This window comes from Maniola hyperantus, chromosome 21 (assembly GCF_902806685.2).
Source record: "Maniola hyperantus chromosome 21, iAphHyp1.2, whole genome shotgun sequence".
In the NCBI taxonomy this organism is placed as follows: domain Eukaryota; kingdom Metazoa; phylum Arthropoda; class Insecta; order Lepidoptera; family Nymphalidae; genus Maniola; species Maniola hyperantus.
Window position 1 is genome coordinate 9,102,123 of NC_048556.1, and position 18,306 is coordinate 9,120,428.

The window sequence follows — 18,306 nt, forward strand, 5'->3', positions numbered from 1 at the left end:
CAATAAATAACGCTTATAGCGTTATTAATCACATGAAAGATTAATTAATCCTAATCCAACCGTATAATACATTCCTAGTACTTTTTAATTAGAAACGAAGTAGAGAACAAAATATTTGTGGAATAAAATAATAAATGTACCTTTTTAATGCTTTATTATATTTGTTAGTTTAGTATTTTATAACAAACACACACAATACCTTTCTAGTAATTTGTAATTAGAAACTTTATAATTAAAAACGTACATTTTTATCTCACTTTAGTGTTTTATAATAATTTTAGACACAAAGTAGCGACTTTTCCCTATTTTGTTTCTAAAATTATTTTAGTCATTAATTTATTCAGTTAGGTACGTTATCAAATCGTATATCGATGACACTGACTAAAATATACCTATAGGATTTATATATCAAACAATCGCTAAATTTGTCAAACAACGCAAACTTTTACCCGTGTGTACTCAGCTTAAAACACGTCTGTTATAACGGCCGTGTTCAAAATTTGAAAGCTCGTGTGGGAATGCGCACCTGGTGATAACACGATTCTATTTTTATTCCATTTCTTCTAAAGCTTGAACTATGAAAAATTATGATCGTTATAAGGTTCAGTTTTCGTAATAGTTTTATTTGATTTAACTTTGATGTTTGATGCGACTGATTCACGTATTTCAGTATATTCAGTACGCAGTTACCAGAGCTCTTGTATCTCCTGCAGACTTTGAGGGTCATCTCATGGCATGCGATCACCTTCATCAAAACATTTTTTTTCTAGCCCACCTCTATTATTATAGCTCGATAAGCTAGCTCGATGGTATAGAGCCATTATTATTGTACTGTAATCAGAGTTGCATAAGTTTGCAAATAATTACCAACTATGGTTTTCAGCTTTAATAATTTATTATTTATTTATTTATTTATTACTATTATTTAATTAGAACGGGCATGAAGCCCAATTACACTAATTAAACTACTAACTAACATAAATATACTTACAAAAAATTGAAATGGAATTAAGTTATAATTACAATTAATAATAAATAATAAATTTGTCTTGTCAAAAAGCAATATTAAAAACTTTCACAGAAGTGCAGGATCTGACCCATGATGTCAGCCCATTTGTCAGCAAATATGTCACAGCGAGGGGACTCCTTCAGCAGCGCGTTGAGCGCAGCCAAAGTGCGCGGTATGGGTGACCTGGAGCGCGCTACCGTGCGACTAAACATATTTACGAAAAATTTGGGGCGGTGTGGTAGAGGTAGCTGTAGTTAGATGGTGCATAAACGCAGCATAGCTTGTTGTGCAGTTCAGAGCAGTCGATCACACCACTAAGAATGAACATTGCCAACTCCAACTTGTATAGTCCGTAAAAATGACTCCTCACGCGCCATTTTACTCTATTCTTTAACTCGCAACTGTCATGTCAAAAGTACGGGGTTTACCTTTAAAATAAATAATAATACGCTATAATCGTAATTTTGACTTGAAAAACACATAAAGTTAAAATAGCGCGTGAGGAGTTAAATTTTACGCGTTACAGTTAAATATATTATTGTCTTGTTGTATGTACTTATCCATTACATAACTATATAACGTGTATTTTATGGTGTAGGTTAAATAAAGTATACCAAATTTAAGTAGTCTATATTGATATTGTTCTGCTTATATTTTACGTAATATTCTTATGTTTTTGTTAGGTTTCGACTCTACGCTGAGAACGTAAGCTTAAAATATAACATGAAACGTTTTATATTATGAATTCATATATTATTTTTACTTATCTTACATTTTTGTTTACGGGCGACAGTATTTTCCTCATGTGCGATATTACTAAGCGACTTTATTTACGAAGTAGCGAGTGGCATTACGTCTTTTTGCAAAGCATTCTTTAACACTGTGCGATGCGACATCGGAAAAATACGCTACATTCCACATTATCATGATCAACTCTTGAATAGCTCACTACAGAGGACGGGTCTCCTCTCAATATGAGAAGGGGTTTTGGTCATAGTATACGACGCTGGCCGAGTGCGGATTGGCAGACTTCACACACATTTGAGGACATTTTGGAGAACTCTCAGGCATGCAGGTTTCATCACGATGTTTCCTTCACCGTTAAAGAAAGTGACATTTAATTACTTAAAACGCACATAATTTCGTCCCCGTTAAAGTGCCCGTGATCGAACCCACAACCTCCGATTAGGAGGCGGACGATTTTGATTTGTCGATATTTCAACCCAGTTGTACGAGTCGTGGTCACGACTACGTTATACTAATATGTCGTTAAACCACGAAATAAGCTTAAAACCACTAACGTCTGTGTAATACAATTTTTATTTATATAAGGTTCAAAACTTGTATTCATTCGATATCGTCTCGGAACTGTCGCACAATACAAAAAGGCCCTATCCAATACACTTTGTTTCGCAGGTGGCGCAACTGAAAGTCGAGGATGCTGGCAACTACACCTGCGCCCTGGAAGCACCTCTAGCAATGAGGACCTTCGCGAGAGTCCATGTTTTACAAGGTATACCTATTCACTTACTTTGCTGTTGTATTACCTACTGACAGACCCCTGTATTCACAATCATTACTATCAGGTCTTCCAGTGCGCTTGAACGCACAGTGTGTGGTTCCACCAATCAGTTTATTTCGATAATCTGATTGGTGAAATCCACAATATGCGTTTGAGCACACTGTGCGATTTCATAGTAATGATTGTGAATACGGGTGAGAGACTCTTGGCCTGCCATACCAGGAGGTGCCATCACTTACCAGCAGGTGAGATTGCAGTCAAGGGCTAATAGAATAAATCAGTATCAGAATATAAATTTGCCACCCTTCAGGCACGGAACCCTAAAGATAAGAACATTTAATCGAAGAATTATGCAATGTAAATTATGCATTCGGAACTGTATGCATTCAATACAGAATTTAACGCCCAATTCATAAATTGCATCACGACACAATTCCAAGGGATCAACAATCATTACGGAACGGCAAACAGTTGGAATCTGTCACACGGTGTCTGTTTATATGAGTCGCTTCAATTACTATAGACTATTATGTATTCTGAGATACAGGTATATAAAGTAGCTCTAGCGCGCCCCCCAGCTCTTTCCATAATCAAACTACATATTGTATAGTACGCGACAGGTCGAGATGACAACGATGAGATGGCAATCGGGGAGAGAACACCTCGCACTCCCGCACAAACCCCGTGCTAATGGGCAGATTACACCTACCGAGTAGTGAAGCGAAACAGTAAAATGTCACTCGGCCGAGACAGTGCTGTGGCTGAGAAATTGCGGCGTAATTGCACTCGATAAGTGGTTATACCAACCGAGTACTTGGCCGAGGATACTCACTCGCCACTGTACTTGGTAGGTGTAATCTGCCCATAACACGGTGCGGGCGAATGCGAGTGGCGTGTGGGAGCGCGGAGCGTCCCCGTCAAAAATCAAACCAATCAATCAAATCTCTATTATAAAAATGAATCGCTGAATTTGTTGCTGGTCGCAAATATCGAGACCCGCTGAACCGATTTCGCTAATTATTTTTGCATAATATTCCTTGAAGTACGAGGATGGTTCTTACGGAGAGAAAAATTTAAAAAAATCCTGAAAACGAATCGACTGTTAGGCGGTACGAAGTTCGCCGGGGTAGCTAGTCAATTTATAAAAATCAAACTACGTTTGTATGGAAAGCGCTGAGCGTGCTAGGGCTATTTCTCTTTAACGCACAATCCAACCACTTAAAACAATCGCATTTGTAGCAATACAATAGGCTCCTAACTCTTCTTAGTTACTGTTAACCAAAGTTATTTGAAATAAACTATTTTTATTTTTAGGGTTCCGTACCTCAAAAGGAAAAACGGAACCCTCATAAAGTCAAAAGTCAAAGTCAAAATCTGAAAACCGTGAATTTGTGGTTAGGTACATGACACAAAAAAAATTAAATCGTGGTCATGAACTAATAATTAGTATTTTCAATTTTCGAAGTAAGATAAATATATTAAAAAGTGGGGTATCATATGAAAGGTCTTTACCTGTACATTCTAAAACAGTTTTTTATTCGTTTTTAGGCATCATAGTTTTTGAATTATCGTGCAAAATGTCGAAAAAATACGACTTTAGTACGGAACCCTCGATGCGCGAGCCTGACCCGCACTTGGCCGGTTTTTTTTAGCAATGATAAGGTCTAGGACCTTGGTTGGAGCGCGCTTGCCTGGAAGATGCCTATTCACTCTTGCCTTGAAGGGGCTTTACTAACACTGGAATTCATAGTCCAAATAGGGGCTTTTTAGGGGCCGCTTCAGAATACATGTGTCATATTCAACTCAATAGATTGTAAAATCACTACCACTATTATAAATGTGAAAGTGTGTTTGTTGGTTTGTTGGCTTGTCCTTCAATCACGTCGCAACGGAGTACTGATCGACGTGATTTTTTGCATCAGTATTGTTTAAGTGACATAGGCTACTTTTTATCCCGGAAAATCAAAGAGTTCCCACGGAATTTTTGAAAACATAGGTAAATCCACGCGTACGAAGTCGCGGGCATCAAATGGTGCGACTATATAAAGATTGAATATGAAACATGTCATCTGAATGGCCCCCTAAAGAAGCCCCTATCTTGACTATGAATTCCTCTTATGAAAACTTCAGTATTCAAATAGCAATAAGAATGGAAAGTTGAAAGCACAAGCTTAGGTGAATTGGGTGGCCTAGTTGCGACAGCGAGCGCGGATATCGAAATATGATTCTCTTGAATAATATGAATTTTATGATGCTCTTAGGTATTCTTCACACGGACGTAATTTATCATGAAAACTTTGGTATCACAATGCTTACGAGTGAAAGTTTAAATCAAACTTACTCGTACATTAATAAAGAGCATTTATTTTTATAGAATTTAGTACCGTGCTAGTTTTCATTGCATATTATGCTGGGGTATTTTTTTTCATTGTTGTGATAAAGCATCACTATCATCATGTCATGACATTAAGCTGTGATAGCCTATTGGTTAGGACGTCCGCCTTCTAATCGGAGGTCGGGGGTTCGATCCCGGGCACGCACCTCTAACTTCTCGGAGTAATGTGGGTTTTAACTAATTAAATATCATTTGCTTTAACGGTGAAGGAAAAACATCGTGAGCACACCTGCATACCTGAGAGTTCTTCATGTTCTCAAAGGTGTGTGAAGTCTACCAATCCGCATATGGCCAGCGTGGTAGACTATGGCCAAACCCCCTTCTCACTCTGAGAGGAGACCCTTGCTTTGTAGTGAGCCGGTGATGGGTTGATCATGATGATGATGATGATGATGATCATCATCATCATGTCAGTTAGGTATTGCTTAAAACGCACGTAACTCCAAATAGTTAAAGTCCCCGGACGTCCGAATTGACTATCCGAAACTGTAGTGGGAATTTAGTACTGTGCGAGTTTTAATTGCACATGCCGGGGAATTTTATTCATTGTTGTGATAAAACATCACTATCATCATTTCAGTTAGGTATTGCTTAAACGCACGTTACTCCAAATAGTTGAAGTCCCCTCGAATAGGCTATCACCTTAATAAGAGAATTAATATACGGAGTTAGAACTAGGCCACAGCGTCCTCAACCGAGATCCGTTAGTGAGTAATCCCCTTTATTCAGGAGCTCTCTGAATATATTTACTTGTTAGTCGAAACAGCGTTGAATCGTAAAATCTGATACCGGACGCGACGCGCCCGCATTAATTGACTATCCGATACTGTGGTGGGAATTTAGTACCGTGCGAGTTTTCGTTGCATATGCCGGGGAATTTCATTCAGTGTTGTGATAAAACAGCACTATCATCAACATGTCACTCTATAAAGCAAGCAAAGATGCAATTGAGCCACTAGATGCGGTGCTTTATATAGTACTAGCGACCCGCCCCGGCTTCGCATGGGTGCAACGTAGATACTTATGTGGTGTCATTGAGGTGTCATTGCCTCGGAAACTCTCAAATGAGAGGATTTTTTCCGACCTAATTCACATTATTTCAATTTCTCTAGGGATCTCAAATTTTTTGAGAATTAAACTATAGCTACAAACCTTCCTCTTGAATCACTCTATCTATTGGTGAAAACCGCGTTAAAATCCGTTGCGTAGTTTAAAAGATCTACGCGTTCATACATACATACATACATACATACGCGGGAAGCGACTTTATTTTATACTATGTAGAGATTCTGTGAATATTTCAAGCGTCTACCGGTTGCCGTTATCAATATCAAGCAAAAACGAGCAAAAAATCTCGTTTGTTGTATATCTCATGTGTTCTTAAATATATATTTGATTCTGTTTTTTTTAGTAGGTATATTGTGCTGTTATAGCGGCAACAGAAATATATCATGTGTGAAAATTTCAACTGTCTATCACGGTTCATGAGATACAGCCAGGTGACAGACGTACAGATGGACAGACAGGCGGACAGCGGAGTCTTAGTAATAGTGTTTGCTAGTTTTACGCTTTGAGTAGGAACCCTTAGAATAGAATAGAATAGAATGTTTTTTTATTCATGTAAACTTTTTACAAGTACTTATGAATGGCTGCAATGGCTTGTATAGTACGGTATTATAACATTGTAAATTGAAAAATTAAAAAGAGCAACCGCCGAGTTTCTTGCTGGTTCTTCTCGGTAGGAGCGGCATTCCGAACCAGTGGTAAATTAAAACTACCTGACTATTCATAAGTACTTGTAAAAAGTATACATGAATAAAAAAACATTCTATTCTATTCTATTCTTAAAAGTGTTATCTAATTGCATAAAACACCTGTAACTTCGAAAAGTTGAAAGCCTTGAAAATCCAAATATTTAACCGCTATCCTATCACTGCTTTTATAATAATAAATGATGTCTCTTTATTCTAACAAAGCTGCAATACAGGATGATGTATGTGCACAAATTGCTTCAAGTCATTAAGGACGCAGCAAGCAAAGTGCATTGTGCACACGCCCAACTCACAATGGTGGGCGGAAGTTAGCTGTGTTAGTATGGCCGGATGTGAGCAACTTCTTGCTAGATTACAGAGACGTATAAGATTACAGAGGAAGTGTTCACTGAGGGGACACTGTGTCTTAATTACTAGTGAAGTTTGAAATAACTAATACCAGATCACTAGATTATTTGGGGGAGGATAATTATTTAAATGAGAGCGGTGATAGCGTAGTGGTTAAGACGTCGGTTTACTATTCGGAGGTCGGGGGTTGATGAATGAAATGAGCCAGCCTTTCTGTCACCAGATGAGACTCGCAGTGACATGTCTCGTGAGATTTTTTTAAAGCTAAGACTCAATGGCCTCAGGGTCTCCCCAGCAAACGAAACAAAAATGTGACTCTCGATAAGAGAGGCTTGCCATTTTCAGCCATTTATGCTGCGGCTCCCGGTATTAATGCTGTCTCCCTGACAATGCCTGGCGAGGCCAATGTGTCACGCACGTTGCGTCCCACGTTAGCGCCTGTCCCCGTTCCCAGGGAACCAGCGTCAATCCATCAGGTCTCTTGCCATCATCCAGACTAATCCCTGCCTGCTCAGTGAGCGAAGGATGTATATGGTGGCAAGAGCCCTTTTGATCGTATCGTTAAGAGAGCCATGGCTTAACAGCCTACCAGAGCTCCTATTTTGTTTAATAATTTTTATTTTGTTCCCAGGCTCGAGTCTAGCAGAACTTCAAAGCGGCGTGAAAACTACCACCAGCTACATGAGCCTACTCCTCACAACGCTTCTATTCCTCATCGCCACCCAGCACGGAGTAAGGTGACCTCTTTAGACCAGAAAAATCTATTCGGAAAGGCTAGATAACGCAAGAATTTCCCAGGGAGCAAATTAATATTAATAAATCCTCGTCAAAATTCGGACGAGCGTATTTCAACTTCATGAAGAGAATGTTAGAAATTATAAACAAGCTTAACGTCCTTTCAGACGTGCCACAACCATAACTACACCTATATCAGCAAAAATGTCGTCAGGCACATTTGTATGAAAATTCGTACATTTCACTATGAAACCAAAAGCTTAATTTGCTACAATCAGAGTACAATAGAAGCATGTGATATGCACGATTGCACGGCCCACCCTGAAACTGCTGAAAATGCAGAAAAAGCAAGCCACCAAGCAAGCAAGACGCACCTTCACCACCACGTAACGTCACAAATTCCAAAAAAATGTGCATTGTCAGGGCTACGTGTCCTGAGGAGCTCCGGTGTCAAAGTGAAACGTACGATGAATATGTTTTTAAGGATTTGTGTGATGTTACGTGAGGATAGTGGTGCGTCTTGCTTGTTTGTGCTTTGGGGCTAGCCTGTCTTGCAAGTTTAGCATTGGAACGTATATCGACGGCAGCAGTCTGTCATCGAGGATATTTCCTAATCCATATTCCATACTAATATTATAAATGCGAAAGTGTGTCTGCCTGTCTGCTAGCTTTTCACGGCCTAACAGTTTAACCGATTGCGATGAAATTTGGTACACAGATAGCTTGCATACCGAGGAAAGAGATAAGGCTTCTTTTTATCCCGGAAAATCAAAGAATTTTCACGTGATTTATAAAACCTAAATCCATGCGGACGTAGTCGCGGGCATCATCTAGTAAATCAATACATCGACAAAGGTCCACTGGTCTGTAAGAACACTTATACAAGTATGTGCAAACGACCACCCTGCCCGACGATATTTTTGCCGCCATGGTGTGGTTGTTTTGTGGTCCGCATGAATAAACACTTAAATGGCATCAAATTTATCGAATGGAGGTCATTTCAAGTTTTAATGAACGCTTTCACGAACGAAACTCACCTACTCGTGGAAGTTTGAACATTTATCAAATATTAAATGATGTCTTGAAAATTGCTGTGAATTAATTTTAATGCTTGCATAAGCTACTTCCTGGGCTTCTGAAATTGATGACAGTAATTAACACTAATGCACGTTTAAGTAACAAGAGCAGTGTTACGAAATTGTACCTTGCCTTAGTTAAATATATCTAATTGCATACTATTTAATGTACAAAGCCTCCCAAATCAAGTTACAAAGTTATTTATTTTATTTTATTATTATATTTTATTTTATTAAGTAACAAGAGCAGTGTTACGAAGTTATTTATTTTATTTAGTTCTTAAAAATCCGTGGGAACTCTTTGATTTTCCGGGATAAAAAGTAGCCTATGTCACTCTACAGGACTTAACTATATCCATGCAAAAAATCATGTCGATCAAATTTGATTGAAGAACAAATTAAAAAACCAACAAACCAATATTCAATAAACCAACAAACCAACAATCAAACATACTTTCGCATTTATAATAAGGGTAGTGATATATCTAATTACATACTATTTATTGTACAAGTCCACTCAATACAAGAACAGTATCTACCTACAAAGTTATTGCGTTTTGTTTTTATTGTAAAGGCACACAAAAAGGTTGTAAAATGTCTAAAACATAAAAACAATTGATCAGGATCTAAGCAACAACCCCTAATAGGTGTACACAACGTTACTTAAATAAAAAATCTGTATATATAAAATTCAAAGTCCTGACTGACTGACTGACATATATATCAACGCACAGCCTAAACCGCTGGTTGAATTTCCGAAAATCCCGGAACACGTATTTCTTCATTTGTGACAGAAAACCCAAATACCAATTTTCATGCAAATAACTTGAAAAATGACGGACTTTCATACAAACTTCCATCCCCCATTTCACCCACTTAGGGGTGGAATTTCGAAAAATCCTTTCTTAGTGGATACCTACTCTTTACAAAGAATAGACACTCCAAATTTCATGTCTTTAGGACCAGCGGTTTAGGCTGTGCGTTGATATATATGTCAGTCAGTCAGTCAGGACTTTGAATTTTATATATATACTAGTATTTTGCTCGCTGCTCGAGCTGCTAAAGCAGCTCTCGAGGTCTATAATGGCCATTTTGAATAATAAAAAATTTTGTATGAAAAAATAAATTCCGCCATTTTGAATTTTTTTTCCATCCAACGAGTAGACCTTCGGACCCTGATCATCTCTTGCCAAGAAACCACTCTTCCATCTGTCATACCCTCCGAGATGGACGCCGATGAAATTTGTATGGCGGCCATCTTTTTTTCGGAATTTTAAATTTTTTTTCCAATTTTTGGCAATTGGATGAGGTTTCGAATGACATTTGGTCGAGCACCTCCCACCTATCTTCGATACCTAAAGCGTGCCCTTCACCCGTCTCCGAAATCCTCAATCATCAGCTCCCTCCATATGTTACCCTAAAAGAATCTTTGTCTTCTATATGAAACCATAAGTGAAAAAAAAAAGTTTCATACAAAATTTTACAGGAGGAAATTTTTTGATAATCTCGGCCGCCATCTTGTTTTTTCAATTTTTTTACACTTTTTCTAAAAATCGTTTGCTAATATCTTCAATTGTTGCAAGTTGTAACAAAATCGGTTGGAAAACAAAAAAGTTACAAAAGTCAGGTCGGCCGCCATCTTGTTTTTCTGAAATGTCATAATTTTTCCCTACTCGAATCCCACTTCTGAACATATCTCCCATACATTATTATATCATTTTCTATCTCTTTCTAGGAGAACAATTATGTCAATCAGTGAGTCAGTGAGTCAGTGAGTGGTAATTGAGCTATATATAGTATAACTAGTATTTTGCTCGCTGCTCGAGCTGCTAAAGCAGCTCTCGAGGTCTATAATGGCCATTTTGAATAATAAAAATTTTTGTATGAAAAAAAAAATTCCGCCATTTTGAATTTTTTTTCCATCCATCGAGTAGACCTTTGGACCCTGATCATCTTTTGCCAAAAAACCACTCTTCCATCTTTCATACCCTCCGAGATGGACGCGGACGAAATTTGTATGGCGGCCATCTTTTTTTCGGAATTTTGAAATTTTTTTCAAATTTTTGGCAATTGGATGAGGTTTCGAATGACATTTGGTCGAGCACCTCCCACCTATCTTCAATACCTCGAGCGTGCCCTTCACCCGTCTCCGAAATCCTCAATCATCAGCTCCCTCCATATGTTGCCCTAAAGGAATCTTTGTCTTCTATACGAAAATATTAGTGAAAAAAAAAGTTTCATACAAAATTTTACAGTAGGAAATTTTTTGAATATCTCGGCCGCCATCTTGTTTTTCCAATTTTTTTCACTTTTCCTAAAAATCGTTTACTAATATCTGCAAGAGCTGCAAGTTTAAACAAAATCGGTTGGAAAACAAAAAAGATACAAAAGTCACGTCGGCCGCCATCTTGTTTTTCTTAAATGTCATAATTTTTCCCTAGTCGAATTCCACATTAAAACATATTTCCCATACATTATTATATCATTTTCTGTCTCTTTCTAGAAGAACAATTATGTCGATGGGTGAGTCAGAGGAAAAAATAAATTCCGCCATTTTGAATTTTTTTTCCATCCATCGAGTAAACTTTCGGATCCTGATCATCTCTTGCCAAGAAACCACTCTTCCATCTTTCATACCCTCCGAGATGGACGCCGACGAAATTTGTATGGCGGCCATCTTTTTTCCACAATTTTGAAATTTTTTTAAAATTTTTGGCAATTGGATGAGGTTTCGAATGACATTTGGTCGAGCACCTCCCACCTATCTTCAATACCTCGAGCGTGCCCTTCACCCGCCTCCGAAATCCTCAATCATCAGCTCCCTCCATGTGTTCCCCTAAAGAAATCTTTGTCTTCTATATGAAACCGTAAGTGAAAAAAAAAAGTTTCATACAAAATTTTACAGGAGGGAATTTTTTGAAAATCTCGGCCGCCATCTTGTTTTTCCAATTTTTTACACTTTTTCTAAAAATCGTTTGCTAACATCTAAAATAACTGCAAGTTTAAACAAAATCGGTTGGAAAACAAAAAAGTTACAAAAGTCAGGTCGGCCGCCATCTTGTTTTTCTGAAATGTCATAATTTTTCCCTACTCGAATCCCACTTCTGAACATATCTCCCATACATTATTATATCATTTTCTATCTCTTTCTAGGAGAACAATTATGTCAATCAGTGAGTCAGTGAGTCAGTGAGTGGTAATTGAGCTATATATAGTATAACTAGTATTTTGCTCGCTGCTCGAGCTGCTAAAGCAGCTCTCGAGGTCTATAATCGCCATTTTGAATAAATAAAAAAAGTCATACATTTTCTATGAAAAAAAAAATCCGCCATTTTGAATTTTTTTTCCATCCATCGAGTAGACCTTCGGATCCTGATCATCTCTTGCCAAGAAACCACTCTTCCATCTTTCATACTCTCCGAGATGGACGCCGACGAAATTTGTATGGCGGCCATCTTTTTTTCGGAATTTTGAATTTTTTTTCAAATTTTTGGCAATTGGATGAGGTTTCGAATGACATTTGGTCGAGCACCTCCCACCTAGCTTCAATACCTCGAGCGTGCCCTTCACCCGTCTCCGAAATCCTCAATCATCAGCTCCCTCCATATGTTGCCCTAAAGAAATCTTGGTCTTCTATATTAAACCATAAGTGAAAAAAAAAAGTTTCATACAAAATTTTACAGGAGGAAATTTTTTGAAAATCTCGGCCGCCATCTTGTTTTTCCAATTTTTTACACTTTTTCTAAAAATTGTTTACTAATATCTTCAATAGTTGCAAGTTGTAACAAAATCGGTTGGAAAACAAAAAAGTTACAAAAGTCAGGTCGGCCGCCATCTTGTTTTTCTGAAATGTCATAATTTTTCCCTACTCGAATCCCACTTCTGAACATATCTCCCATACATTATTATATCATTTTCTGTCTCTTTCTAGGAGAACAATTATGTCAATGAGTGAGTGAGTGAGTGAGTGAGTGAGTGGTAATTGAGCTATATATAGTATAACTAGTATTTTGCTCGCTGCTCGAGCTGCTAAAGCAGCTCTCGAGGTCTATAATCGCCATTTTGAATAATAAAAATTTTTGTATGAAAAAAAAAAAATCCGCCATTTTGAATTTTTTTTCCATCCATCGAGTAGACCTTCGGATCCTGATCATCTCTTGCCATGAAACCATTCTTCCATCTTTCGTACCCTCCGAGATGGACGCCGATGAAATTTGTATGGCGGCCATCTTTTTTTCGGAATTTTGAAATTTTTTTTAAATTTTTGGCAATTGGATGAGGTTTCGAATGACATTTGGTCGAGCACCTCCCACCTATCTTCAATACCTTGAGCGTGCCCTTCACCCGTCTCCGAAATCCTCAATCATCAGCTCCCTCCATATGTTGCCCTAAAGGAATCTTTGTCTTCTATATGAAACCACAAGTGAAAAAAAAAAGTTTCATACAAAATTTTACAGGAGGAAATTTTTTGAAAATCTCGGCCGCCATCTTGTTTTTCCAATTTTTTTCACATTTTCTAAAAATTGTTTACTAATATCTTCAATTGTTGCAAGTTGTAACAAAATCGGTTGGAAAACAAAAAAGTTACAAAAGTCACGTCGGCCGCCATCTTGTTTTTCTGAAATGTCATAATTTTTCCCTAGTCGAATCCCACTTCTGAACATATCTCCCATACATTATTATATCATTTTCTATCTCTTTCTAGGAGAACAATTATGTCAATCAGTGAGTGAGTGAGTGGTAATTGAGCTATATATAGTATAACTAGTATTTTGCTCGCTGCTCGAGCTGCTAAAGCAGCTCTCGAGGTCTATAATGGCCATTTTGAACAATTTAAAAAAAGTTTTAAATTTTGTATGAAAAAATAAATTCCGCCATTTTGAATTTTTTTTCACCCATCGAGTAGACCTTGGGATCCTGATCATCTCTTGCCAAGAAACCACTCTTCCATCTTTCATACCCTCCGAGATGGACGCCGATGAAATTTGTATGGCGGCCATCTTTTTTTCGGAATTTTAAAAAAAATTCAAATTTTTGGCAATTGGATGAGGTTTCGAATGACATTTGGTCGAGCACCTCCCACCTATCTTCGATACCTCAAGCGTGCCCTTCACCCGTCTCCGAAATCCTCAATCATCAGCTCCCTCCATATGTTGCCCTAAAGGAATCTTTGTCTTCTATATGAAACCACAAGTGAAAAAAAAAAGTTTCATACAAAATTTTACAGGAGGAAATTTTTTGAAAATCTCGGCCGCCATCTTGTTTTTACAATTTTTTACACTTTTTCTAAAAATCGTTTGCTAATATCTTCAATTGTTGCAAGTTGTAACAAAATCGGTTGGAAAACAAAAAGTTACAACCGTCAGGTCGGCCGCCATCTTGTTTTTCTGAAATGTCATAATTTTTCCCTACTCGAATCCCACTCCTGAACATATCTCCCATACATTATTATATCATTTTCTGTCTCTTTCTAGGAGAACAATTATGTCAATGAGTGAGTCGGCGGAAAAAATAAATTCCGCCATTTTGAATTTTTTTTCAAGTCATCAAATAGACCTTCAGATCCTGATCATCTTTTGCCAAGAAACCACTCTTCCATCTTTCATACCCTCCGAGATGGACGCCGATGAAATTTGTATGGCGGCCATCTTTTTTTCGGAATTTTAAAAAAAATTCAAATTTTTGGCAATTGGATGAGGTTTCGAATGACATTTGGTCGAGCACCTCCCACCTATCTTCGATACCTCGAGCGTGCCCTTCACCCGTCTCTGAAATCCTCAATCATCAGCTCCCTCCATATGTTGCCCTAAAGGAATCTTTGTCTTCTATATAAAACCGTGATTGAAAAAAAAAGTTTCATACAAAATTTTACAGGAGGAAATTTTTTGAAAATCTCGGCCGCCATCTTGTTTTTCCAATTTTTTTCACTTTTTCTAAAAATTGTTTACTAATATCTTCAATTGTTGCAAGTTGTAACAAAATCGGTTGGAAAACAAAAAAGTTACAAAAGTCAGGTCGGCCGCCATCTTGTTTTTCTGAAATGTCATAATTTTTCCCTACTCAAATCCCACTTCTGAACATATCTCCCATACATTATTATATCATTTTCTATCTCTTTCTAGGAGAACAATTATGTCAATGAGTCAGTCAGTGGTAATTGAGCTATATATAGTATAACTAGTATTTTGCTCGCTGCTCGAGCTGCTAAAGCAGCTCTCGAGGTCTATAATCGCCATTTTGAATAAATAAAAAAAGTCATACATTTTCTATGAAAAAAAAAATCCGCCATTTTGAATTTTTTTTCCATCCATCGAGTAGACCTTCGGATCCTGATCATCTCTTGCCAAGAAACCACTCTTCCATCTTTCATACCCTCCGAGATGGACGCCGATGAAATTTGTATGGCGGCCATCTTTTTTTCGGAATTTGAAAAAAAATTCAAATTTTTGGCAATTGGATGAGGTTTCGAATGACATTTGGTCGAGCACCTCCCACCTATCTTCGATACCTCGAGCGTGCCCTTCACCCGTCTCTGAAATCCTCAATCATCAGCTCCCTCCATATGTTGCCCTAAAGGAATCTTTGTCTTCTATATAAAACCGTGATTGAAAAAAAAAAGTTTCATACAAAATTTTACAGGAGGAAATTTTTTGAAAATCTCGGCCGCCATCTTGTTTTTCCAATTTTTTTCACATTTTCTAAAAATTGTTTACTAATATCTTCAATTGTTGCAAGTTGTAACAAAATCGGTTGGAAAACAAAAAAGTTACAAAAGTCACGTCGGCCGCCATCTTGTTTTTCTGAAATGTCATAATTTTTCCCTAGTCGAATCCCACTTCTGAACATATCTCCCATACATTATTATATCATTTTCTATCTCTTTCTAGGAGAACAATTATGTCAATCAGTGAGTGAGTGAGTGGTAATTGAGCTATATATAGTATAATAACTAGTATTTTGCTCGCTGCTCGAGCTGCTAAAGCAGCTCTCGAGGTCTATAATGGCCATTTTGAACAATTTAAAAAAAGTTTTAAATTTTGTATGAAAAAATAAATTCCGCCATTTTGAATTTTTTTTCACCCATCGAGTAGACCTTGGGATCCTGATCATCTCTTGCCAAGAAACCACTCTTCCATCTTTCATACCCTCCGAGATGGACGCCGATGAAATTTGTATGGCGGCCATCTTTTTTTCGGAATTTTAAAAAAAAATTCAAATTTTTGGCAATTGGATGAGGTTTCGAATGACATTTGGTCGAGCACCTCCCACCTATCTTCGATACCTCAAGCGTGCCCTTCACCCGTCTCCGAAATCCTCAATCATCAGCTCCCTCCATATGTTGCCCTAAAGGAATCTTTGTCTTCTATATGAAACCACAAGTGAAAAAAAAAAGTTTCATACAAAATTTTACAGGAGGAAATTTTTTGAAAATCTCGGCCGCCATCTTGTTTTTACAATTTTTTACACTTTTTCTAAAAATCGTTTGCTAATATCTTCAATTGTTGCAAGTTGTAACAAAATCGGTTGGAAAACAAAAAAGTTACAACCGTCAGGTCGGCCGCCATCTTGTTTTTCTGAAATGTCATAATTTTTCCCTACTCGAATCCCACTCCTGAACATATCTCCCATACATTATTATATCATTTTCTGTCTCTTTCTAGGAGAACAATTATGTCAATGAGTGAGTCGGCGGAAAAAATAAATTCCGCCATTTTGAATTTTTTTTCAAGTCATCAAATAGACCTTCAGATCCTGATCATCTTTTGCCAAGAAACCACTCTTCCATCTTTCATACCCTCCGAGATGGACGCCGATGAAATTTGTATGGCGGCCATCTTTTTTTCGGAATTTTAAAAAAAAATTCAAATTTTTGGCAATTGGATGAGGTTTCGAATGACATTTGGTCGAGCACCTCCCACCTATCTTCGATACCTCGAGCGTGCCCTTCACCCGTCTCTGAAATCCTCAATCATCAGCTCCCTCCATATGTTGCCCTAAAGGAATCTTTGTCTTCTATATAAAACCGTGATTGAAAAAAAAAAGTTTCATACAAAATTTTACAGGAGGAATTTTTTTGAAAATCTCGGCCGCCATCTTGTTTTTCCAATTTTTTTCACTTTTTCTAAAAATTGTTTACTAATATCTTCAATTGTTGCAAGTTGTAACAAAATCGGTTGGAAAACAAAAAAGTTACAAAAGTCAGGTCGGCCGCCATCTTGTTTTTCTGAAATGTCATAATTTTTCCCTACTCAAATCCCACTTCTGAACATATCTCCCATACATTATTATATCATTTTCTATCTCTTTCTAGGAGAACAATTATGTCAATGAGTCAGTCAGTGGTAATTGAGCTATATATAGTATAATAACTAGTATTTTGCTCGCTGCTCGAGCTGCTAAAGCAGCTCTCGAGGTCTATAATCGCCATTTTGAATAAATAAAAAAAGTCATACATTTTCTATGAAAAAAAAAATCCGCCATTTTGAATTTTTTTTCCATCCATCGAGTAGACCTTCGGATCCTGATCATCTCTTGCCAAGAAACCACTCTTCCATCTTTCATACTCTCCGAGATGGACGCCGACGAAATTTGTATGGCGGCCATCTTTTTTTCGGAATTTTGAATTTTTTTTCAAATTTTTGGCAATTGGATGAGGTTTCGAATGACATTTGGTCGAGCACCTCCCACCTAGCTTCAATACCTCGAGCGTGCCCTTCACCCGTCTCCGAAATCCTCAATCATCAGCTCCCTCCATATGTTGCCCTAAAGAAATCTTGGTCTTCTATATGAAACCATAAGTGAAAAAAAAAAGTTTCATACAAAATTTTACAGGAGGAAATTTTTTGAAAATCTCGGCCGCCATCTTGTTTTTCCAATTTTTTACACTTTTTCTAAAAATTGTTTACTAATATCTTCAATAGTTGCAAGTTGTAACAAAATCGGTTGGAAAACAAAAAAGTTACAAAAGTCAGGTCGGCCGCCATCTTGTTTTTCTGAAATGTCATAATTTTTCCCTACTCGAATCCCACTTCTGAACATATCTCCCATACATTATTATATCATTTTCTGTCTCTTTCTAGGAGAACAATTATGTCAATGAGTGAGTGAGTGAGTGAGTGAGTGAGTGGTAATTGAGCTATATATAGTATAACTAGTATTTTGCTCGCTGCTCGAGCTGCTAAAGCAGCTCTCGAGGTCTATAATCGCCATTTTGAATAATAAAAATTTTTGTATGAAAAAAAAAAATCCGCCATTTTGAATTTTTTTTCCATCCATCGAGTAGACCTTCGGATCCTGATCATCTCTTGCCATGAAACCATTCTTCCATCTTTCGTACCCTCCGAGATGGACGCCGATGAAATTTGTATGGCGGCCATCTTTTTTTCGGAATTTTGAAATTTTTTTTAAATTTTTGGCAATTGGATGAGGTTTCGAATGACATTTGGTCG

At 37.5% G+C, this 18,306-nt stretch overlaps 1 protein-coding gene across 1 annotated transcript in view; it reads left to right on the top strand.

Annotated features, from left to right (window-relative positions):
• The window catches only part of LOC117992355 (uncharacterized), a 257,093-nt gene that overhangs the window by 75,618 nt on the left and 163,169 nt on the right, over positions 1 to 18,306 (top strand). Inside the window, exons 9-10 of the mRNA XM_069505950.1 lie at positions 2,426 to 2,522; positions 7,678 to 8,466. Coding sequence (XP_069362051.1) covers positions 2,426 to 2,522; positions 7,678 to 7,787 — 207 coding nt within the window. The 3' untranslated portion in view covers positions 7,788 to 8,466. The remainder of the gene's footprint in view (positions 1 to 2,425; positions 2,523 to 7,677; positions 8,467 to 18,306) is intronic.